This window comes from Aspergillus sydowii (assembly GCF_001890705.1).
Source record: "Aspergillus sydowii CBS 593.65 unplaced genomic scaffold ASPSYscaffold_9, whole genome shotgun sequence".
In the NCBI taxonomy this organism is placed as follows: Eukaryota; Fungi; Ascomycota; class Eurotiomycetes; order Eurotiales; family Aspergillaceae; genus Aspergillus; species Aspergillus sydowii.
This window is the reverse complement of record NW_024467867.1, coordinates 1,135,275-1,158,294: the sequence shown is the minus strand read 5'-3', so window position 1 is coordinate 1,158,294 and position 23,020 is coordinate 1,135,275. Positions and strand designations below refer to the sequence as shown.

General features: G+C 51.4%; 11 protein-coding genes across 11 annotated transcripts; 4 read left to right on the top strand and 7 right to left on the bottom strand.

Moving 5' to 3' along the window:
- Window positions 1-48: 48 nt before the first annotated feature.
- Window positions 49-2,204, bottom strand: ASPSYDRAFT_91999 (MFS transporter; the record flags this gene model as incomplete). The annotated part of the gene is made up of 11 exons (XM_040852584.1): window positions 49-137; window positions 204-309; window positions 369-676; window positions 731-929; window positions 987-1,317; window positions 1,371-1,479; window positions 1,540-1,634; window positions 1,701-1,786; window positions 1,860-1,939; window positions 1,997-2,052; window positions 2,110-2,204. 11 exons carry the CDS (start codon window positions 2,202-2,204, stop codon window positions 49-51), a joined length of 1,554 nt encoding a protein of 517 aa, XP_040700559.1.
- A 423-nt stretch (window positions 2,205-2,627) lies between these two features.
- Window positions 2,628-6,658, bottom strand: ASPSYDRAFT_59989 (uncharacterized protein; the record flags this gene model as incomplete). Its single annotated transcript, XM_040849786.1, has 6 exons — window positions 2,628-5,302; window positions 5,652-5,675; window positions 5,741-5,761; window positions 5,922-6,231; window positions 6,299-6,559; window positions 6,614-6,658. The coding sequence occupies 6 exons, from the start codon at window positions 6,656-6,658 to the stop codon at window positions 2,628-2,630; spliced, it is 3,336 nt and encodes a 1,111-aa protein (XP_040700558.1).
- Window positions 6,659-8,319: 1,661 nt separating this feature from the next.
- Window positions 8,320-9,597, top strand: ASPSYDRAFT_48025 (alpha/beta fold hydrolase). The gene has a single exon (XM_040847556.1). The coding sequence runs from the start codon at window positions 8,375-8,377 to the stop codon at window positions 9,206-9,208; it is 834 nt and encodes a 277-aa protein (XP_040700557.1). The 5' UTR covers window positions 8,320-8,374; the 3' UTR covers window positions 9,209-9,597.
- On the top strand, window positions 9,262-12,090 carry ASPSYDRAFT_59987 (uncharacterized protein; the record flags this gene model as incomplete). Its single annotated transcript, XM_040849785.1, has 12 exons — window positions 9,262-9,318; window positions 9,982-10,217; window positions 10,279-10,384; window positions 10,436-10,578; window positions 10,633-10,717; window positions 10,764-10,824; window positions 10,874-10,990; window positions 11,045-11,093; window positions 11,147-11,323; window positions 11,377-11,880; window positions 11,926-11,939; window positions 11,987-12,090. The coding sequence occupies 12 exons, from the start codon at window positions 9,262-9,264 to the stop codon at window positions 12,088-12,090; spliced, it is 1,653 nt and encodes a 550-aa protein (XP_040700556.1).
- Window positions 12,091-12,277: 187 nt separating this feature from the next.
- On the bottom strand, window positions 12,278-13,236 carry ASPSYDRAFT_155986 (sulfotransferase family protein; the record flags this gene model as incomplete). The annotated part of the gene is made up of 2 exons (XM_040842516.1): window positions 12,278-12,511; window positions 12,568-13,236. The coding sequence occupies 2 exons, from the start codon at window positions 13,234-13,236 to the stop codon at window positions 12,278-12,280; spliced, it is 903 nt and encodes a 300-aa protein (XP_040700555.1).
- Window positions 13,237-13,665: 429 nt separating this feature from the next.
- ASPSYDRAFT_91993 (uncharacterized protein) lies at window positions 13,666-14,370 on the bottom strand (the record flags this gene model as incomplete). The annotated part of the gene is made up of 3 exons (XM_040852583.1): window positions 13,666-13,836; window positions 13,937-14,179; window positions 14,227-14,370. The coding sequence occupies 3 exons, from the start codon at window positions 14,368-14,370 to the stop codon at window positions 13,666-13,668; spliced, it is 558 nt and encodes a 185-aa protein (XP_040700554.1).
- Window positions 14,371-14,467: 97 nt separating this feature from the next.
- Window positions 14,468-16,167, bottom strand: ASPSYDRAFT_134589 (NAD(P)/FAD-dependent oxidoreductase; the record flags this gene model as incomplete). Its single annotated transcript, XM_040840685.1, has 4 exons — window positions 15,772-16,167; window positions 15,432-15,721; window positions 14,804-15,386; window positions 14,468-14,751 (listed from the first exon to the last, which is right to left on the bottom strand). Exons 1-4 carry the CDS (start codon window positions 16,016-16,018, stop codon window positions 14,468-14,470), a joined length of 1,404 nt encoding a protein of 467 aa, XP_040700553.1. The 5' UTR covers window positions 16,019-16,167.
- Window positions 16,168-16,227: 60 nt separating this feature from the next.
- Window positions 16,228-17,627, top strand: ASPSYDRAFT_48019 (putative 2-haloalkanoic acid dehalogenase). Its single transcript, XM_040847555.1, has one exon. It carries the CDS (start codon window positions 16,448-16,450, stop codon window positions 17,171-17,173), a length of 726 nt encoding a protein of 241 aa, XP_040700552.1. The 5' UTR covers window positions 16,228-16,447; the 3' UTR covers window positions 17,174-17,627.
- Window positions 17,409-18,802, bottom strand: ASPSYDRAFT_1182467 (carbon-nitrogen hydrolase family protein; the record flags this gene model as incomplete). The annotated part of the gene is made up of 4 exons (XM_040840388.1): window positions 17,409-18,006; window positions 18,074-18,197; window positions 18,267-18,588; window positions 18,639-18,802. 4 exons carry the CDS (start codon window positions 18,800-18,802, stop codon window positions 17,645-17,647), a joined length of 972 nt encoding a protein of 323 aa, XP_040700551.1. The 3' UTR covers window positions 17,409-17,644.
- A 337-nt stretch (window positions 18,803-19,139) lies between these two features.
- Window positions 19,140-20,429, bottom strand: ASPSYDRAFT_59982 (bZIP transcription factor; the record flags this gene model as incomplete). Its single annotated transcript, XM_040849784.1, has 3 exons — window positions 19,140-19,267; window positions 19,318-20,314; window positions 20,346-20,429. The coding sequence occupies 3 exons, from the start codon at window positions 20,427-20,429 to the stop codon at window positions 19,140-19,142; spliced, it is 1,209 nt and encodes a 402-aa protein (XP_040700550.1).
- A 462-nt stretch (window positions 20,430-20,891) lies between these two features.
- Window positions 20,892-22,713, top strand: ASPSYDRAFT_80515 (MFS transporter). The gene is made up of 5 exons (XM_040851046.1): window positions 20,892-21,036; window positions 21,061-21,152; window positions 21,220-21,603; window positions 21,659-22,410; window positions 22,466-22,713. The coding sequence occupies exons 1-5, from the start codon at window positions 20,938-20,940 to the stop codon at window positions 22,621-22,623; spliced, it is 1,485 nt and encodes a 494-aa protein (XP_040700549.1). The 5' UTR covers window positions 20,892-20,937; the 3' UTR covers window positions 22,624-22,713.
- The last annotated feature ends 307 nt before the right edge of the window (window positions 22,714-23,020 follow it).

Below are 23,020 nucleotides of genomic sequence, written 5' to 3'. Positions count from 1 at the left end.
ATCACTGCATATGGTGTTCTTGCTCATTACATGAGAGTGTCAAGCCGATTACTGTTCCTCCCTTGCCTTCTTTCGGTACTGGGAACCGTAGTGGAATGCAATGAGCGCTCCCATGCCTGAGATAGCCAGCATATACCCTAATGATTGTATAGAGTCAGCCCTGAGCCTACCGACTGGCTAGTGAACATTGTGGGATGTCATACTAATGCAGGTTTGTATAGCATCCAGGAACGACTGCAGCACTGACATACTCAACCACTCGGGGAGTGTGTTAATGTAATCAAAGCTTTCCAGGCATTTCTCGACAAGCTGTGCAGGTCGATGGTTAACGGATGAGGACGCGATCACAATGGCATTCTAGAGCAGACCTTGTCTATGTCGTCTGGGAATTCATGATCGAGGCTGGATCGAATGTTGCGTGCAATGAGGCCTTGGAGCATCCAAATGATCATGGATTGCGCGAGTAGGTTGCCAATGGAAATAACCAGATGGTAGATGCCATACAAGATGCACCGATCTATTGACAATGTTAAGTCGTTCTCGCCCTGGCGGGATTCAGGCTTACCCCTTTTTATCCCCTTGACATCTGTGTACCGCATGATCATTGTCATCGAGGTACCGTTGGCAAGCGCAGAGGCCAAGCCTGCCAAAATCAAACCCAAGCCCCTCACCCAGCCTGGTAAGATAAGTAAACATGGGAGCGTTGGGGGCAGGCGATAGCACGGCGTACCTTTATTGATCAAAAGCATCCCCACACTCAAAGCTGATAGACCCCGGGAGGCGATGAAAACATGCCGGTCTCGTCGGATCAACGAGCATAAGAGGTGGCCGAATATTTCTGCAACTGTGAATGTCATGTTTAGAGAACCGATAGTGACTGTGGAGCCAAGGCGTGACGCCTGCACATAATATGGAACAAGATTCAATATCTGGAAGAGAGGACTCAGCTATACCGGGTTATTTGGTCCAGTGGGGATTTCACTTACAGGCATGTCAATAAAGGCTGTTATGGGCGCAATACCGATGACATACATCATGGCTCTATCTTGCAGCCTCCCCCAAGGGACCAGGGAAACAGTGGCATGCCTTTCTAGCCAGCTGAATGCGAGAGCAGCAGCAATGCATAGAGCTAGTGGCACCCAAAATGCGACAAAGTCGTTGTCGAGGCAAACAACCAAGCATACCAGACTAAGTGCAAGAACGAATGCTCCTCCAATATTACACTGGGCGGGCAGGTAATCGAGTTTGGTAGCGGGCAGAAACCAGCACAAAACGGCAAAGGACAAGAGTGCCCATATAAACTCGCACTGAAAGATCCTGGCAGAAAGTTTTAGTTGTAATGGAAAGTTGGACTGTGAATGTGGGCATACATCCGCCAACCATATTTGACCAGGACATGTCCTCCACCAATACTACCCAAGAACTGACCAAAGAGGACGCCGCCGTGTAGCGCAGACCTACGGCTTTGGCTGCATATATCTGTGGAAGTCTCAGCACAGCCGAAGCGGGACCAAGATGAGAATATGTATCCCTACTTACCATTCAGGATGGTATTGAGCATGAGCGGCATACCGGCGGTTCCCAGTCCTACGAGAAATCGTGCCGCAACAATATACCAGAAGCCCGGCGCCTGCCTAGTAGACGGTGTCAGCGCATGAGCAGATCAAAAAATCGCTAGACAGGAAATTGAGGTAGCCAACCATGCACAGAGACTACCGACGATGAACAGAAAGTGAGCGATAAGCATGATTTGCTTGCGCCCATATTGGTCGGAAAGGCGGCTGTACTGTGGCGAGTACGGATGGTTAGTTGCCCGGCATGTTCATTTGGCGTGTCTTCATAGGCTAGGGAATACAAACAATCGATTGTCCAATTATTACACCGACTTGATAGGTCATGATGCACCAGGGAGCGTCATCCAGGTGACCAAACTTTGAGCCTAGCGATGCAGCTGTTAGTCCTGTTGGGCGAGTGTAGAGCGGCATTAATTAACTACCTATCGTTGAGAACGACGCGAGCATAAAGGCGCCATCGGCGGCGGTCAAAAGCAGCCTATAGTGGAGGTCAGCCACTCAAATAGCCCAATAGATAGCTACACTCCCTGCCTACATTGGTAAGCCTGCGAGAATCACCGCTCTGATTTCGGAATTGGTCGCGGGCTGTGTGCGTGGCCCAAGTAAGGGCGCGTCTTCTGCAGCCGCCATAGTGGTAGTAACGATGAGTGGACGGATATATTGAGGAAAGAACTGCTCCAAGCAGCGGGTTTACGGCATAAGTAGGGTGCCCGCGACTGGATGGACGGTATTTATCAGAGCAGATGCTGGGGCTCATGTCAAGGCACAATCGCGCCCCAGCTCGTTGCTCCGGCCACGGAGTGTAAGGTGGTTGGGCGCCTCACCTGTACCCGATGCCACGGAGGCGAATAAGGATACAATTAAACACGGGATATGTTTTTTTCTTTTTTCTTTTTTCCACAGCGGAAGCGTTAATGCCCGACGAGAATGCTGGACAGGCGGCCAACCACAGAAGCGATGTGTCACAATCTCATATACTAGTTGTGGAATTAACAAAACTCAAATTACATAGAAAAGACGTGGCCTAACACCGAGGCTCAGCCACTGCTGTATCTAACCTGGGACGTCCCGAGGGGGAGCCATCCAGGCAGTATCGGATATAGGGCCACCCTGTAGAACCCAGAAATCCCTTGTTCGCTTCCACTTGAGTCGATGGTGCTGGAGAAGCTCTGCTGCCGCGGTCTGGTTATATGACTTTAAATATCGTAGGGCTTCCTCTGCAATTTCCAACTGGTGGCGTGGTTCAGGCTCATCGACCAGCTCATCTGGAAATGACAATGGACTGACGAGATCAGCGAAAAGCATCAAGGCGTGATCGCCTTCTCCATGACACCGGAGGGCGTCTGCGAGCGTGATCCGGATCCACAGAAGCTCTCTGTTATGATGGTTCTGGTGGCTATTCCATGCCTGTTCCAAGCAACGGAGCAGGCGGTTCTTACCATCACTGTATCGACCACTGTCGAAGTCTATTAGAGCACGAAGATGATCGACCTGGCACGACCGTTCAAAGTCCGCTGGGAAGATGCCGGAATTGACTACTTCGGCCAGGATGTCGGTTGCTCGTGCGTTGTCTTCCAAGTCCCGTAACAGTATGGCCAGTTGAATACCAGAATCCACAGTGACGTTATTGTCAACCGTGAACAGGTGCTTCCTCTCTGTCCAGGAATGATAAAGTAGATCCCTGGAAGTCTCCAAATGGCCCTGCTTTCTACAGCATGAGCCCTGAGCTGTTTCTATCATCAGGCCGATTCCGTTGGTCCCGCCAGCAATGTCCGTCCATTTGTTCCATATCTCCTCGTAGAGAGCGGCTGCTTGGCTCAAGCAACCTTCTGCCTCCAATGCATATCCCATGAAAAGCTCCGCCTGGATTGCCTTGGAGTTGACGTTTCCAAGGAGCCGCTTTAGACCATCCGCAGAAGTGACCAACGTTTGACGGGCATCTTCGAACATAGTAAGATGGAATTCCACAGCACCCAGATAGAAAAGAGTAGTGTAATAGTCCGGAAGCTCTGTTCCTACAGACTCGAGCTGCAGCTTTGCGACCTCGTCCAGCCCTTCCCTAGCCTCCTCCATTCGCATCTTCCAGAGATACTCCTGGTACAAGCTCGTTCTAGCGTTGAGGGTGAACCGATTGCGTTTGCCCAAAGTAGCTTCGTAGCCACAGACCACCTCGCTTTTGAATCTATATCCAAGTTCCCATTCCTCAACCGTCTCTCCTCCTACGTTGTAGAATTCGCCGAGGCGAGCCAACGGGAGGTAAGGCAATACCGCGCTTTGCGCCTTTACAGCAAGCTCGTCTCTCAATGCCTGATGCGCCTCTAGGAANTAGCCATCCAACGGAACTTTCGGTCTCAACCCGGGCTTCAGGGTTGCTGAGTGCCACTGTTGAAGCGCCGCTCGCACAGAAACCTGAGCAGAAGGGGCACTCAAATTTGCCAGATCAACCATCGCCTCCGACCAAGCGACGAACCCATTTCGCGGGAGGAATTTGCGTAATAAATCAAGGATTATTTGGTCTGGATCTGCCAGCATGGTAAGATGATCCTGCCAGTGGCGACAAGAGTAATTGTAAAAATCATTATGCTGGCCGATGGCGGGTTCTGCCAGTGCTGGACCCAGATCTTCCCCGGGCAAGAGATGATGCTGGAGGAGCCTGGCGCAATGCTGCCAAGTTTGATACAGACCCTGAGTCAAGGAAGCCAAAGTCCTGCGTGCCAACGACTGATGACAGTCTTGTAAGGATAGGTGCAAGGCACTCTCGTTGCTCTGCCACCACGCAGAGCGGCCCTGGCCCCGGAGAAAGAAGTCCTTGACTGTGCTGTGAATGAATTGGATACGCCCATCGGGAGTAAGCTCGACAAAAGGCCGACAAACCTTCGCAATTCGGGTTTCCGCGTTAATCAGTTTCAGTTCATTGTCCAGCTCATGCGTGTCCGGGGAGAAGGCCATGGCCGTCGAGATCTCGGCCGCCGTGAGGTTCTCATGGGCTCCAACAAGAAGGAGCAGGACGTTATACCGCAACTCATGGTCCTCCCTGGTCAAGATCCCTGCAGTCTTTCTAAGAAACGTTTCGAAAATCTGGAATAGTCCTGGTGGTAACTCGTCCAGAGACTCCCGACACTTTTTCAGATTGGGCGCGTCTTTAACGTGGTTCATCATTAGAACGACCCATAGAAACATGCCTCTGCTTTCCTCTAAGCCTTTCTGTATAATTTTGACTCGCAGGTCCCCGAGTCCAGCCCTGTCAATCTCGCTCTCCAGGAAGAGGCGAATGTCACCGGCGATGGCTTTCTCATCCATCGCAATTGCGCGGTCACTGCTAGATGGTCTGGCTAGGGAAAAATAATGGCTAGTGGAGAACAGAATAACCCTGTGGTCCTTGCGTGTGCCGAAACGACGCAGAAAGCCTGAAAGAGCATCATCGCCTGGCGGTTCAATATCTCGGCACTCATCCAACGCATCAACAAGTATAGTGGCAGCCGGGAGCAGATCCAAAACCTGCTCTAGGATGGTCAACAGCTGTTGCAGCGTGCACTTACTGGACGGAATTGCCATCAAGGCATTTATATTAGTTAGCACCTGCGCAGCCCCAGGTGCTTCGACAACATCACGGATATCTAGGGCTTTGGAGATCAGAGACAAGGCAAAGTTTGATGCCAGCCCAAACCGAAAGTCTCCATGACTACGGAAGAAGTGGGTGAAGATGAAACGGTCCTTCATCGTCGAAGCTAGATATTTTGCCATGGTGGACTTTCCACATCCTATACAGTATAACATGGCTCGCTTAACCCTGAAGGCTTATGCCCCGTCACGAGAGTGTGCCTTACCTGGTTTGCCGTGGATCCACAGACAACCTTCTCCAGGATGCTGTGTCCACTGCTGAAATGTTTCATCTTGGAAGATCCAAGTGCAAGTCCCTTCTCGTCGATCGGAGTTGTTCTGGGCCGTGGCCAGGGGTATATCGAGCCAGCGGTGGATTTTATCAACCTCGGATTCTTCCATTCAAAGGGAAAAACGAGCAAAATCAGCCATGCGACCGACCCTAAGATGGAGGAAAAATGGTCACAGCGTTCATACCTATTTTCCTGGCACGCTCCATTGCTGCAATATATGGATGAGCTTTTACAACATCGCGTTGAGGGGCGTAGAGGGGCGACCCGACTCACCTACCTGGCTCTCGCGAACGTCTGTCCTCGATCAGTGTTAGTGAGGCGGGGCTCTGAAGGGGCTGGTTGGTTACCTACGATCGGCCTGGCACCTATGCACTGCACTACTGTCAGCTGGAGCCTCGTCCCAGTTGCTGCATGGGGAAAGGGTGTGGCATGTGCGAGGCTGCGGCTTACTGACCCTTCTCCGACGCAACCCAGAAAATCTGATCTCGTATTTGATCCCATCGTCGAATGGACAGCTGCACCTTTTCCAGCTTTTGTCTGAACGTGCCCAATGCAGCCTTTAGAAATCGGCTTGCGCGGGGAAGTTCTAGATATGCTCGGACGCGCAGGATTAGCTCGAACACACAGGCATAGATCTGCGTGGTTGCCTCACGCAATTCCTCGGGGAACAGGCTGAGAGACTTGTGGTAATGGTCGATTTGATATCCTATAAAGTCGAAAGCGCCGTTGATTTCGTCAGAAGTCTGCTGTTGAGCGACGAGGATCTCAGCACGCAGGCCCAGTCAGCGATCGAAAAGAATACGAGGCCTGCCAGTTTGCAGTGCGACACACCTGGATAATTACCCGGATTGATCCCCAAACCAGGGCGGTGTTATGCGGGTCGTGTTGGACGAGCGTATCTATTGTGCTGCAATACGGTGAGAGCACTCCAGCAAAGCGTTGCAGCCTCGTCCACAGGCCCCCAGTGGCTGTTGTAGCGGTCAGCTGCAGATGGCGCTGGACCTCCATCACCAGATCCTCGGGTGTGCAGGCCGGGAGCGACTTCGCCAGACGCCGCTTGCCAGGGTCTTGTGTGGACCGGAGCAGAAAGTGCTGTGTGAATCAGCGACAATGACACGGTCTCCGCATGATCGGTGGGGTGCCAACCTGGATTGCATTATCCCAGCAGAGTTGGTTGATATCAGTGGCCATTTCCGTGCGGGGGTGTCGCTGTTTGGGGTTTGCAGAGAGACTATGGCGCCACGATCGGGCAAGTAAGGAAAGGCAGTTCAAAGAGGCAAGGATCAGATCAATGATGAACCAGCGGTGAGGACGGACTCAGTCATGTCGGATGTTGTACAGGACCTCATCGGGCCCGGGTCTATATAGACAGCCACCCTCTTCCCAAAATCTAGTGTCGAGCCTCACACGGCTGCTCTGGCTCGATTCCCATGTTTGGGCACCTATTATACAGACTACTAGCTCGCGCTGCTGGCTCAACAGATGCGATGCTCGTATGCATTAAGGCCTGAGATGTAATGAACCGGAGGGAGCCAGCCTGTCGCGCTTTACAGTTCTCGGGACAAGGGATGCAAACCATCGTCCAGTAAGCACTGCGCCTTGTATTGAAGCCAGCAGGGGATCCACGTCATTCATCGGATGACAGTGCATGCACGACATTGGCTGCGGCTCACAATAGACCGAGTTGGGTTTATCCAAACGCGGAGAACGACGGATTTCTACTTCTACCACCACCCTTGCCTCCGAACGGTAATCGACATCAAGATGACAGTGAGTGCCCTTAATATTGATTCCTTGCGTCAAACCTGACCCTTTCTCCTTGCAGTCTGGCGACAGTTCCCCCCCTGGGTCCCCCAAGCCCCCAGCTGCCCCGAGGCCGCCAGCGCCGACTCCAAACTGCACCCATAATTGCGGTCCAATCGAGCAGGCTGGGGTAGACTGGCGCCACTGGACCTGTCCCTGTGGAAACGGGTATTATACCCCGGACCGAGTATGGATCTCGGGGTCCGACGTGCGCAGTGGACGAGAACCACCAAGAGGCCAGCGACCTGCTGGGCACCGGTAGACCGCGCAGGGGGCTCGAAATAGAGCACAGTTAGTGGGCATCGGACGATGTCAATGTGGCTTCTCATCCTGCGAGACTTGCGAAAGTTGTTCGCATTTATTATGCCCTATCACGACCGGCCGAACGCCAGACACTGTTTAGCTCGCAACCCGGAATGTTTCGCTACTGAATTGATTATTTGACCGCACGCCTTCGACTTCGATCTCCCAATATACGCTCGCTACCTACTGCCACCAGACCGGGGAGATGGTTCCCCAGCCGGGTCTTGGACGACATCCCAGTGGCTCGGACGATGCAGACGTCTGCAGCACTGGAGATGGGGTAGATATGCCCATGTCGGAATTCTTCCCATAGATAGTATTTATATTTGTTGCTTGGCATACCAACGGAAGGAGGAGGAGAGCATTGATTACCGCAATGGGGATGCTTTTTCGCGGTCGAGAAAGCATCTCATCACAAGGGCATACTTCACTTCAACAACTGTCGCTATTATCCTGGAGAGTATTGATAGGCAGTTTTCCAAGTAACTATATCCAGCGAACCTATATCCCTACTGTCGTGTCTCATGTGAAACGTAACTACAGGGGATCTTGTAGTGAGAACCAGTGGCTGAAGGGCTACTTTTACGGCCGAAAGCCGACGATGCCAACTGCTCCACCGTATCTCCGTAGAGCCCTGGCTAGCGGTAGAGCAAACCCTGTGAAATCCTGCCCTGCTATTGGCCCACTGCATAACGCTATATTAGGGTCTCGTCTTGCCAGATGGCATGATGGTAACTGGAGAATTTCTCCCATTGAATTAGCTCCTTGGCCCTCGGATTCTCAAATCATAACCTGGAAGAAATGGAAACCGTTCTATCGGCACAGGAATTTGGTGACGGACTGGCCGTACTGATCATCCACGGATGGCAGATGGACGGCAGAGTCGAGCAGCGCGACTTTGAGCCCATCTTCAACAACATACCAGGACTTCGCCGGATCTACGTGGACCTCCCGGGCATGGGCAAAACACCTGCGAACAATGTCAAAGATCTAGACGACATATACCATCGTCTGGTGCGATTTATCGACGCTCGACTCGGGCAGTTACGGTTTTTGCTTGTCGGCTCCTCCTGCGGCGGCTACCTTGCACGGGCAATAGCTCAGAGATATACCGGCCAAGTCGATGGTCTACTCTTACGCGCGCCGCTGATGGAACCAGAAGACAGCAGACGCGATCTCGACCCTTTCAAACCCCTGCTCGCAGACGAGCAACTCATGTCAACCCTGTCAGCCGACGACAGGACAAGCCTTGGAAATGTTCTCGTACAAACGCCAGCCTATATCGAGACTTTAAAGGCAAAGTACGCGGAAGTGTACCGTCCAGCGGTGGAAGCATCAGACGATAAGGTCCTCGATCCGATCCGAGAAGATCCCCATCGGTATCAGTTATCCTTCTCCCTGGATGATGAAAATTGCAAGTTCTTGGCTCCCACTTTGGTTGTGTGTGGTCGACAAGACGAGAGCGTGGGCTATCGAGACAGCCTTCGCTTGCTGGAGCTCTATCCACGATCTACCTTTGTTGTCTTGGACCGGGGTACGCATGGCCTCCCCATTGACGAAACTGGCGTCTTTGAAGCCCTTGTTCGTGATTGGATAACCAGGGTTGAGGAATGGAGAAGTCGGATGGACGGATAGCTGCTATATATCTATATACCAACATTGGAGCGGGTTGTTGTCATGGCAGGACTATGTTAGTACTGATGCGTAGAGAAAGACTGTCTCTTATTCTCTCCAAATCAAGTGGGGTGGCCTGACGTACGATCAAGCCACCGAAATTGGAGGGATATCATGTATCTCGTGCAAAGACTGGCGGAGTTCGGACTGGAGCCGCAGGTCAGCCTGCCGTAAGTCCACAAGCTGTGATAGCCAGAGGAAGTCGATATTGATGAAGCACAATCCGGCCGAAGAAAGCAAATAATATCTGTCGCGTGCAAAAACTAAAGCGGATGAGTTGATGTTCTACTTGATTTCTGCTACTTATATATTTGTATTTATTCTAGCCCTGGCCACGTTTTAGTTAATACGATTTATAACATGTAAATTATTAAATTTTGTAATCATAACCCTACTGAGTTAGAATCTCATAAGTCAGGCTTGTTCTGGGATAGTTAGTATTTTACTAATAAAGACACTAGAACATGAAAATATCGGCTATTAAACCCGCGATGACGTTGTGTCCCTCGGCATTCAGCCTGATATAGCCATCACGGAGAAATTACAAGCCAAGAACCAATCCAGTGGGGTCAATTGCATGATAATAAATATTACCCCGAGGTTCTAGCGCAGCCTTCACTTAAAGACCGGCGTCTTGATCAGCGATGTCCCGGGACAACTAAGCAAGCACCATGTTACTGACGACATTTTTGACCCTGCTTCTGTCGGTAGCAGCAAAGCCTGTGACACCCAAGTCCCTGGAGAACTCGACCTTTACCAATCCCATATTGCCGGGCTTCCATCCTGACCCCAGTTGCATCTTTGTGCCGGAATGGGACGACACCTTCTTCTGTGCGACATCCAGCTTCCAAGCCTTTCCTGGGATTCCAATCCACGCAAGCAAGGACCTTCAGAATTGGAAGCTCGTTGGACACGCTCTTAATCGACCGAGCCAGCTTCCAGATTTTGCAAAGGTCGATAGTACAACGGGGTAGGCCAAGAACATATCTTCCCTTTGGAGGATATCCACCGCTGACAAAATAACTAAATAGAGGACTCTGGGCACCGACTCTGCGATACGAGAATGGAACATTCTGGGTAGTTACCACGCTGGTGTTTGATGATTTTGCTGCGAACGACTCCTCGAGATGGGACAATGTACGCCTGCGTAAACCAAGGTTCTCAAGAAAACTTACTGATATTCGCCAGATCATATTCAAGGGGGAGGATCCTTATGATGAGGCAGCATGGTCCGACGCAGTGCATTTCGATTTCAATGGGTATGACACGTCGCCCTTCTGGGACACCGACGGACAAGCGTATATGGTTGGGTCTCATGCCTACAAGGTATAGTGAGTAGTCCTATTCCAAGCCTTCCTGCTCGTGGCCTAACTGGATCCACACAGTCCAGCCATCCAGCTTGCCAAGATAGACCTTGAAACAGGGGAGACTGGCGATTGGGAGACACTCTGGACTGGAACTGGGGGAATGGTATGTGCGAAATCCTGCCACTTTAATCGTACTAATGAAGTGTTAGGCGCCCGAAGCGCCCCATATCTATCGCAAGGACGATATGTACTATCTGCTGATAGCAGAAGGTACGTGACCTGCGTAGAATACAACTGAATTATTCTAATTGTATATCAGGCGGTACCGGTGAGGGCCACATGGTAACAATGGCCCGTTCGCCAGAAAGTATCTGGGGGCCATATGATGCCAGCCCAGGCAACCCTCTCCTGACAGCAGCAAACACGACGAGGCTTTGTAAGTGGTCTCTTCACGTATCATGCGACGATGGAATGCTTACACGCCCAATAGTCCAGACCGTTGGTCACGCAGACCTATTCCAGGATGCAGCAGATAACTGGTATGGAATCCTCGATACAAGATGCCCTGATCTGTAGTTAATATGCATTCCAGGTGGGCGGTCGCCTTATCAACAAGAGAGGACCCTTCACTTGCTTATCATCCCATGGGACGCGAATCCATTCTCACTCCGGTAACATGGAACCACGGCGAGTGGCCGATATTCGACACAGCGGAAGGGATTATGGAGGGATGGCCGAGACCGGATCCGGCTGATATTAAGGGAGACGGGTTTGCTACCCCAGGAACTATTTGTATTGGCTACTACTGATGACTAGATATAGCCCCTGGATAACTGATGGCGATGACGTGGACTTTGCACCGGGATCATCGCTGCCACCGCATTTCACTTACTGGAGATATCCCCATCCCGGTGCCTTCGCGGTGTCCCCTCCGGATAGCCCATTCACACTCCAAGTCAAACCATCGTTAGAAAACCTAACTGGACATGATGGAGCATCTGCCCCCAAGCAAGGACATTCGTTCGTGGGTAGGAGGCAAGAACATACTTTGTTCACCTACAGCGTAGATTTGGACTACTCCCCGAGTACCATCGGCGAAGAAGCCGGCGTGACAGTTTTTCTGCAACAAGACAGTCATATAGACATGGGACTGGCTTTACTGACGCCAAACGAGTTATACCTTCGTGTTCGGGGCATGTCAAGTTCTGACCTTCCTAGCCATCGGACAATCCTACCGAGGGCGTGGGTTGGCGAGACCCTGCATCTAGAGATCAAGGCATTTAACTGGACTCATTATTCGTTTTCAGCCGGACCAGCAAACGCAATGTCGCAATAGCAGACACTTGCATATTATCCAAACTCGGCTGTCAGCGATGGATTTACCGGTATGTCCTACCTTTTACCTCCCTTGGCGTTGCTAACTCGCGACTAGGTACATTTCTAGGCGTTTATGCCACAAGCAATGGAGGAAATGGCTCGACCTCAGCCTACTTTTCGAACTGGTCATATATCCCGCAGGGGCAGTTCCTGGATTAGTCTAGCCAGTGTGTAGTATATCCAGTACTTGGGCTGTAGCGGTAGTGTGCTACTGCTATTCACCAATTATATGAGTGGCCCCAACTTCTTAATCCCGTGCCTTAAACTAGAACTACTTGCCTGGGGTGGTCTGGAAAGCGTGGGCCAAATCGAGATCTGTCAACTCTACCCATTTCATGCTGTGATTCTATGTCGTTTGAGCGAATCGCCCAACGAGATCGCTCAGCCTCGTAATCTGTATCTGTCCCCGCCACCACATCACAACAGCAGTGGTAATCCCGCCTAGAGTCATGACGGTGAAAGTCAGGTTGCGCAGACATTGAAAGGCGCGCTTTCTGAGAAGTTTGTTTGCATGATCAGCGTAATCGCCCGGATTGTTAGTCCTCGGAAAGGGCTCGTCGGGAACAGGCTTGTCGAGGAACTATTTCTGTCATGAGCTACAGTCCTCAGGCAAATCGAGATTCTTCCACATCATACCTTGCAAAGCGGCTCCCAGCCATCGTCGACAGACCACTCAAGCAAATTCTCCCTGGGCACCATGCCGCGAACCATGTTGCAGTGGTCGCGATAGACCCACTTTGCGTTTCGCTGGATACCCTCTTTGGTGGTGTCGCTGTGAAAGATGCCTGGATATCCATTTCTCAAGTAAAGACTGTACAGCCAATGGAACTCTGCGGAGAACCACTGCATCCCCCATATAACCCATGAGCGATCCACTTCATCGACGATAGTGTTGTTTATGCTGCGGTACCAGGCGTCTGTATCGGGACGCACGTTGAGAACCACTCTGGCGTCTGGGTAAGCAGCGAGCAGCTCGGGGGCAAAAAACGCACACAACGAGTCAACCACTGCCTGGCTATCACCGACGAGAATGTCGAACTCCGCACTAGAAATGTGCACATCGCCATCGCGGGCACCGTTGTATTTCCGCCGCACTAGCTCGGTACACAGTTGCAGCTTGCTGCCATCTGGCTCGAAGACCAAGTCCCAGCCATGATATGTTTGCAGGCCCAGTTTTCGCAAGGCTACGCTTAATGACTCCGTGCCGGTGCGTGGCAAGCCTAAGCAAAGCACCTCGACGGGCTTGGTGCGTTTGTGCGGAGCCGGCTCGGGGAATCCGTAGAGTAATCGTTGGAGGGCGTACATCGGGCTGAATAAAAGGGCAAGGCTGGCACGAGCTTAGGAAGAGCCCTGGAGGGGTCTTCTGCATAAGTAGTAGCTATGATGGTCGGGCCCATGGGGGGCCTGAGGATGTCCGGATGTGGCTGGGGGCCTAAGGTCCAGGGCGCCTAAACAGGCTCGTCATATCCGGTAAGGCCCTTGGTTGTGTAACCCTTCGATGGGCATCGGACAACGGATAATCCGGCCAATGCAGGTCAACAGGCTATAAACGCCCAAGAATGCAGTGCAACACTACTTTGGTATTAGTCCCGCCTATTGTTCTTAATATATACGAATGCAGCCCAGCCTCGCTTGATTGCGACGGCAGGAAGGGCGGGAAACCCCAGACATCTCCACAGTAAAGACTTATTAAATATTAGACAGAGTAGGGCTTTCTGCTATACAGGCGATCCCTTAGGAGCTAGATAATTGAAGTCCACAGTCCCAAATCTGATCTAGAATCGACATCTTAGGGGCCGGACTGAGCCTCTCCTGTTCCTCCTCTGCCTCATCGATCCTGTCGAAATATTCTGCTGCAGTGAGATCCATTTCCCTCGGAGCGGCGAGTTTCGTTTTGAACCAGACCTGGACAGTGTCAGCTAACTCTATTGTCAACAAAAATGGGGCTTGAGGGAGAGAATGTAGGTGCCTTATACAGGGTATAGTCCAAGATAAACAGGGGCACTGTGATATACGTAGCGAAGAAGTTCTCAGCACTCGGTTTGCCCGTGAATGGAAAGATAGCAAAGTAGAGCTGTGCTACCAGGAACAGGGTAATCAGAACGATCCCCGGGTATTGCGAATAGGGCGCCCAGCGATCACGAAATGGGAGGTTACTATTGTCGATTCCCTGCGCTTTCAAACCCTGCCGGAATCGGATATGGGAGACGTAGATGAGAAACTGGTTGCAGAAAGCAGAGACGTCCACCTAGGATGTGTTAGATCCAGTCAACTCAATATATGATAGTGGCATACCAGGTTCGAAAACCAATTGTAGACCTGGGCCGACGTGCTGTTTACATTAAGGTATGTAAGACCGCTAAGGGCAAGAGACAGCCATGGACGAGTAGCCGAGTCTTTGGCTCCAAAGAACGGATGGATGATACGCAGCTCCGACATATTCGATAAGCACCGACACGTAACATAATACGAGGTGATCCCACAGGAGAGCACTGAGACAACAACAAGGGAATTGCTTTATCTATCACGTTTAAGACTAATGTTGAGAATCATCTACAACTGACTTTGCCGTTTCGGCCACATAGGACGCACTCAGGATCGTGTTATCCTTGCTGTCCAACCGCTCCTGCGTTGTCTTGAATATCCTGGGGACGCCGGTATGCTCAAAGTCGACTCCGTTCAAGATCATCTGCGCGACTCCTTTCGCTGAAAGAAAGACCTGCGGCATTCCATGCCCATTGAATCCAGCGAGAACGAACTGCCCTGGCTTCGCAGGAACCTGTCCGACGTGTGGAAGGGAATCTGTAGTATATCCCATGACTATCAAACGTTAGTCTCCATTTGAATACCAGATACCAGCGAGGATACGTACTGCCTGTCCAAACTCGATCCGTGTATGCCCCTGTATTCTCCCATCCATGGAAATACCGCTGCATATAGCCGTCAAAGTGATGTGCAGCAACCTCGATCAGACGCGAATCATCGGTGTTGTTGTACCAGTTGTTCAAATCGTGGGCATATACAGATCTGGCGCCACCAATAACAATGCTCCCGTCTGGCCTGGCAATGAGATACTCGTATATCCCTTCCTTCAGCCGAACGGTGTACGAGGAATCAAGCGTAGGAAGATGTGGCTTGGGCGGATTGGGCACAACGGTTCGACTGCAGATGCCTCGAACAGGAACAATCTTGCCTTCATACTCGGGGGCAATGGCACCGGTGTACGCGTTAGACGAGAAGACGACGTGCTTCGCTTTTATTGATCCCCTCGTGGTGTTCACTGTCCATCGCCCTTCTGCGTCCGGCGACTCCGATATACTCTCAACAGGTGTATTGGCTTGTAAATTGGCCCCTCTCGAGATAGCCACTTTGAGAAGTCCGATTATAAGTTTATATGGCCATAAGCGGCCTGCGCGATAACTAAAACAGCCCTTTGCACCTTTGACACCGGAGACCTACTTGCATTAGCCCTGCGCCAACAGGAAGATAGATAAACTTACCCTCTCAGCCTCCTCGCCAGTCGTATGTACAGCAAACCTGGTCGGCTCTGACCCAGCAGCAACAAGCGCATCATACGCGTTCTTGAGCTTCATATCATGCTTCTCGTCGAGCTGCACATCGTGCGCCTGGGATACCTGCAGGTCGCATGCGATGTTTTCGCGATCAACCAACTCCTCTATAGCAGCAAGATGCGCAGTCTCAAAGGCAGCCAATTCGATTGCGGCGTCGATTCCATACTTCTCAGCGACCGTCCCGACGAAGTTATACACGTCCGGCTTTAAATGCCCGCCTGCCAGCAGTCAGTTGGTACTCAGCGTCGAGCCCAAGACGAGTACTTACCATTTCGACCCGTCGCGCCGGAACAGACCTGCCGTGCTTCGAGAATGATTATGGATGGTTTTGAAGACGAATCAGCTTGTTCGAGCAGGTGGTAGGCCGTTGACGCGCCAGCGTATCCTGCGCCCACTATAACGATGTCGCTCGTCTCAGGCAGAGTTTCGGTGGAGCGATGGTTGTCCAGGCTGTCTGGCTCACTGCGCCAGAACGGCGTGATACTGTTTGGCACTGGAAAGGGCCTGGATGTCATTTTGAATACTGGGTGCTGCGTTCAATTCAACAGGCGTGGACAAACATTTGTCGCACGCGTGCGTTGGCACTGGAACTTTATACGGCTCGGCCGACGGAATCCAAGACGCGTTTTTTGTCCGATTATCTGGTATTTTGTCATGCCAAGTCCAGGCCGGCTCATCTCAGTCTTGGTCTGTAGAGTCAACTGGGGCTTTCCAGTGAAGTCGGTGGAGGCCGGTCTCCAACGCGACATCCGGTGCGTGGCGATAAAGGTAGAGGGGTAATCCTGGGCAGGACTGGTCAATCTGGCCATCATCTGCTGGTTATCTGTGGTATCTGCTGTATCTGCTCTTGGAGTCGTTTTCATGCTGGTCTGATAACACGCGACGGCAAGATTGATACCACCACGCCATATCAAAGCTTGACGTCGCCCGTTTCGGCATTTAAAATGTCCTCCAAGCATGTCGTCTTCGACGTAGTCGGCACCTGCGTCTCATTCGATGCTTATTTCGACGCCATCGATCGCGTCCTGGGAGACCGTCTGCGCGCGCACAACATCACACCCCAATTCTTCGGATACAGCTGGATGACAGCCGCCGAGCTCGAATTCACCTTCCTGTCGATATCCGAGCGATACCGACCGTACAAACAGATTCTGGAGGCAGTGTTCTACCGCACGCTGTGGATGGCCGGGATCCAGAACCCACGGGAACTGGCAACCGACGAAGAACGCGACCAGTGTATCCAGGGGTACTGGAGTCTGGGGCTTCGCTCTGGAATTAAAGAATGCTTCGCGAGACTCCGCGAAGGGGGGTTTACGATCTGGTGCCTGACGACGGGCGACACGGCGCGAGTGCGCGGGTACTTTGAGCAAGGAGGGGTGGATATGCCGCTGGAGAATGTGATCAGCTGTGACAGCAAGGGCCTGGCGAAACCGGCACTGGCGGCGTACAGGCCTGTCCTCGAGCAGTTTGCAGCGACCGATGTGAAGTGGTTCGCTGCGGCGCATATGTGGGATGTGTCGGCCGCTGTCAAGGTGGGATTCAGGGGCGCGTACTGCACCGTCTACGAGCAGGAGCCTTGTCTGGAGATTTTTGATACGCAGATGGATGTTATTGCGCCTGGTTTAGTAGAGATGGCGGACAGGATTGTTGCTGCTTCTAGTGCTCCTTAATGCATACACCATAGCCAAGCAGTAGCAGCGCCCTATGTTGATCCCAAGAGACTCCATCTCCCGCAGCTCTTCCAAAACTCTTCTAGAATTTGACGGAGAAAATGCATGACTCGACGGTGGAGATTCATAACATAATCTATACGCGAGACGCAGATCAAGATAATCACAACGCCGCCCACGGATCTGCTGGCCCCAACCTGGCCTTGGTTTGATTCAAATTGTGGGTACTAGCTGAATACCAAATTGGTTCTACCAGCGTACTTGGGTGGGAAAATAGGAAAATACAAAAATTCTCCTTCAATCTCCAGTTCTTCGAATCGAAAGGTGCAGACGAAATAAGCATAACAAACCGGAATCAGTGCCAAATGAAGCGAACAATCTGATTGCTCCAAGCTCCTAGACATAACAAGAGTGGATAGTTCACTAAAATGGCTTGATCCGCTTTCACTGATAAAGTAATGCTGAATGCCCTTACTCAAGCTCGCTGGCGTCAATCGCGTAGTGGACGTGCCGCCGTGGTCTCTGGTCCACAGATAAAGACAGAATGTCCGGCCTGGAATACTGCCCAATGCAATCAATGAATGATTTCGCCACGACACACGTATCCATATTGAGATCACAGTAGACCATCCCTTCTTCAGTCTCCGGCAAATCCTCTGTCAGGGCCTTCCCATCTGGCCCGTACACAATCGATGCGCCGCCTCCCGGCGTTGACATCAGTCTGGCGCCCTGCGCTTCATTAACTTCCACTCCTGCTGTGGAGATAACGGTACTGGTATGAAGGCCAAAGGCCTGTGATTCCATGGCAAACACACGCGTTAAAGCCCGTGCTCCTAGACAATGTCAGTTACTGTTCAGACCTGTATGCCTTGGTCGATCCGGCATGGGATATTAACGAACCATCTTTGAGGATCGAGGCCGTCGCACCGGGCGTGTCCTCAGGGCCAAGAGGAGGCCACCCTCCAACATGGATCTGGGGGCGCTGAGATAAAGTGTGGTATTTCAACAATGGCTGTAAGTGTTCCTGGACGGCCACGTCGTCAGCTCCCGGCCGAATCATCTCCCCAAGCTAGAATGGTTACAGGCGACATACCCAGCAAACAAGCGTGGAGACGCGGCCCACTGCGGTCTCGGCCACATTAAAGAGAGTGTCGTCGCCCCCGGCAGCATCCCCAAAAATGGTCCGTTCCATATGAGTAGGCTTGATCTTCCTCCGGCTGAGCAGGACTTCGCCGGTAGCATCAATGACGCTTTGGCTCATATACAGCGAGTCGTCAGCCCGCTCAGAGTACGCGAGGACAACGACGATGTTGTTTTCCTTCGCGGCCGCGCGGATTCGATCCATCTCGGGGGAGTCCTTGGCCAATGAATTTCGAAAATATTTCACAAAGAGGTCAGGCCGACTAGGGTATTTCCTGTAACACGTTGAGTAGACCTTTCTAGCTCCCACGAGGTCGTTGCTCACCAAACCCACACAGGATATCCAGGCACCCAACATTCGGGGAAGCAGATCAACCGGGCACCGTTGGTAGCAGCTTCATTAATCAGTTTAACCGTCTTGTCAACAGTGCCTTGGAGGTCGAACCAGCATGGTTCATGCTGCGTCAGGGCAACTCGAACGGTCGTCATAGTGTTGCTAGGCATTAAAATGGACGTGCCAAGTGGTTCGGAGCAAATGTCAGAAGCATCATGGCCGGACTTTTATAGACATGCTCATGCTCGATGACAAATTCTATGCTAGAATAATCATCCCCGGCTGAACCCTGGTAGAGTACCCCATAGTTCTTCTACTAGACCACTCGATAAAATGATGAGTAAACAAAATAGTTTCTGTTCAGTCAACCTAATTGATTACTCAACCTCTTTTGATGCCATGACGACTCCGAAATCGCACAACTATTAGGTAGGTAACTATTTAACTTTCCTCCCTTATATGTCGCCTTCAATTTCAATATGCGTCGTGCGCTCAGGGTACATAGTATTGAGGATCAAATGGCCAAACGTCATTGGAACTGGCAAGTCGTAAGGCGTTCTCGACATCTCGCTTTCGAAACACCGGCCCAGAATTGACACATATCCCACACCGAGAGAGGCCTGTCGCCACATAAGCGAACATAATGTAGAGATAAACACTGGGTACTCACGCCTTATAAACGCCATCATATCAATGCCTGAGGGGGCATCAACGCGCGGACTAGAGTGCGGAGAGTTACTCTCTAAGACGCGAATCCCTTTCTGTTGCAAAAGCCTCTGCACTCCACTCGCATCCAGCCACTCATCGGGGCCAGACTCGATCATGAGTTGCCGTGTCCTGGAGTACCTCTGTATTTGGTCCGGAGACCAACCACCTACGCTCGACCGCAGTGGATCGAGAACTTGAGTTCTGAGTTCGACCAAGTCTCCGACCTCGTCCTGCATGAGGAGGTAGAACACAGAGATTAAGCGATTGCGTTCAGAATTTGTAAGCTGGTGCCCAAAGAGCCTCTGGGTCTCTGCCACGTCATTCGGCGTGTTCACCAGCAGACGATATACATATGCGCAGCATTCTCGCACAATCCGATGTGAAAGGGTCCATTGCCATTTCCTTACAAGACCGCTGGGTGATATCGTTTCCAGAGGACTCGGTACGGTAGGGGACCTATTCTGCAAGATGATTCCAAATGGAAGCATCGCTTGTTCTTGATAAGATGGCGTAGCCGGTAGTTGTGTCTGGGGCAATTGGATCAGTGAAGGTAGAGACTCAATCGAGTCCTCGGCAAACGATGGAGGGTATATGTTCGCAGCACTGGGGTCAAAGCTTAAGTTAATGTTTTTCAAAGCACCCCTTTTTTCGTCGGTGTCTGTAGCAACTTCTTTCAAGGCAGGTAGATCGACATCGTCACATCCATGTGCTGCAAGCGACACACACTGTTCCGTGATTTTCTGAAGCGCAGACGCGACACGTGGATGGTCCCTGACTACTCCTTCCTCCAGCAATATATTACTGAACAGGAGGAATGACTGGCTGAGCTCCTCGATACCCGCCTCCAACACTTGTACACGGGTTTGCAGATTATTGATCGTAGTCTCCTTCCGTGCGCGATAGGCTTGCTGTGCGACGCGAAGCTGCTTCCGACGCCTCTGGATACGGTGAGTTTGTGCCTATTTGCATTTGCCTAGTCAAGACGCCCACCTCTGGGACTTGCTGGTCATCTGTGACTCTCCGTGGACGTCCTCGTTTGCGGGTCCCGGACGTCGCAGTCTTGGATTCTGCCATTGCTTGTGAGTGCTGCAAAGGCTTCGAGTACAGAACGTCGCTTGAAGAAACCGTTCAGATTCGACACAAGGGATAAGCTGGTATGGTATCAAGCAGGAGGAGTCGGAGTAGATGGTTATTCATCATCTGCGGTTGGAGTGTTGAATAATCGGAAAACTACCGGACTTGAACCTTCTTTTGCGGCAGAATATTGTTGAATAATCATTTATTGCCCGGGTCCGTTGACCTCGGCCCAAGCATATCCCTTGCCAGAGAAATATATTTGTTCACTAATCGCAAACTCTCAGGAAGCTATTAACTGGTACCATTCATTTGCCAGCAGGGGAGGAGGGACAAAATGACCAATCTACGATTTATCAGCATTGAGCCGATGGCGATATTGCGAGACCTGCAGCATAAAAACAACCACCTACCCAGGCATGTTGACTGATAGACATGCTCAATAAGCAACTCGTGTCTAGCGTGCTAAGGAGCTGTGCTGTCCATACTCTAGGATTATCTCGGTACTATGGTGACTATCGAAGCTTCGCAGTCAACAAACCAGCAGAGTGAGGGCGATGATGCGTCACCCACCACCGGGGCGCCCAATATCGAGACCGATGACGAGGTAACGCAAAAGTCAATCGAGGAGAACTGGGAGAATAGCCCCCGGAATCCGTACAACTGGTCCACAAAGTCAAAGGTTTTACAGGTTTCAATGATCGCATCTGCCGCTTTCACAACGTAAGAGACCGGGAAATTGCCTTCCGACATGCCCTAACAACGTCAAATCAGCTAACTCAACGCATAGTTCTGTCGGTGTGTCCATTATATCCCCCGCCCACAGCCAATTCATGGAAGAGTTTGGAGTGGGTAGCACAGTCGCTATACTCCCCCTCTCGCTGTACGTCCTCGCACTGGGACTTGGCCCCGTGGTCGGGGGACCTTTATCTGAAACAGTCGGGAGGTATCCTGTATACCTGGGCACTGTAGTGCTCGGAAGCCTATTCACATTGGGGGTTGGATTCAGCCATAGCTTCGCTGGTGTTTGTGTTCTGCGCTTCCTGGCAGGGTTTTGCTTCGCGCCGTCCCTGGCCATTGCTGGCGGCACGATCAACGAAACTTTCAAACCCGTCAGACGTGCCCTTCCATCCACGATTTTCATTCTGACTCCTTTTCTGGGACCTGGCCTCGGGTAAGTTGAGCAACCTCACCTTCTCTCGGCGGTTTTTTGCTGATCATATCCTCAGACCGGTTGTTGGCAGCTTTATTGTGAACCGCAAAGGCTGGCGGTGGACTCAGTGGACGATGATTTTCTTCGGCGCTTTCACGGTTCTTATATCTCTTTTCACGAAGGAGACGTTCCATCCAGCCATTAAACACCGCATCGCTAGAGAAGTCGGGCGGCCTTTATCCACATCACCACCCCTGGCTACCAAGCTTCGACTCTTTGTGACCATTGCCCTCTTCCGTCCTGTCCAAATGCTGCTAAGCGAGCCAATCGTTGCGTTAATATGTCTCTATGTGGCTTGTGAGTTCGCGACACTCTTTTCATTCTTTGCGGCTTTCCCGCTCGTCTTTCAAGGGGTATACGGCTTTGGGATTGAGAGCTCCGGCCTTGTGTTTCTTTCCATAGTAGTCGGATGTCTACTTGGAGCTCTCACGGTGCTTATTTGCGACATACTTCTTTATCGACCTCGGGCTGCCAAAGTCCCTGGGGGTCATATCCCACCAGAGTACCGTCTCTTTCCTGCCATGGTTGGAAGTATCGGTCTCCCGGTCGGACTGTTCTGGTTCGGATGGACATCCCGCGCGAATATACACTGGGCCAGTCCAGTTGTGGCGATTATGGTCTTTGCATGGGGGAATCTCTGTGTCTTCGTCAGCACCACGCAGTATATTGTGGACACTTACGCCGGGTCAACCGTTGCCAGTGCCATGAGTGCAAACAGTTTGGCCCGTTATGCACTTGCGGCTGCATTTCCTCTCTTCACGATCCAGAGTCAGTATTCAAGTGCTGTTTTCTGGTTCTAAACTAATTCTTTTTCTCCATTTAGTGTACACCAAACTCGGCATTGGGTGGGCTTCGAGTCTCCTCGGTTTCATTTCTGTCGCACTCTTACCAGTTCCTTGGCTTTTCTTCATGGCTGGGCCTAAATTAAGGGGCATGAGCAGATTTGAGACTGCAGTTATACACCTTGATATAAATAATTGACCCTACGGTTATAGATAGAGGGGAGGTTATCTGCTTAATAAAGGCCTGGGGGAGGCAGGTATAGCTAATAATGTAATCAACTTAAATCCGAATAAATAGCTTTAAGATATATATAACACCCTGGGCAAGGCTTGTATCTCTTTATAGTTTTCCGCTAATCACTAGCGCTTACATGGGATATTTATTGTTGCAATTCTGTTCTGAGTTTGCCGTCCGAGACTGAGACTCAGACTCGCGTGGCCGTTGTCACCGCAAATCAGTTCGGCCTCGGACAGGATTTCCAGGCGTGGTTAGCGACATGCCACGCTGTGACAGGCATGATCAATCAGATTAGATGATCGAATCGAGTCATGAGTTAATGACGAATGCCTCATCGCGGGATGCGCGGGATGCAAGA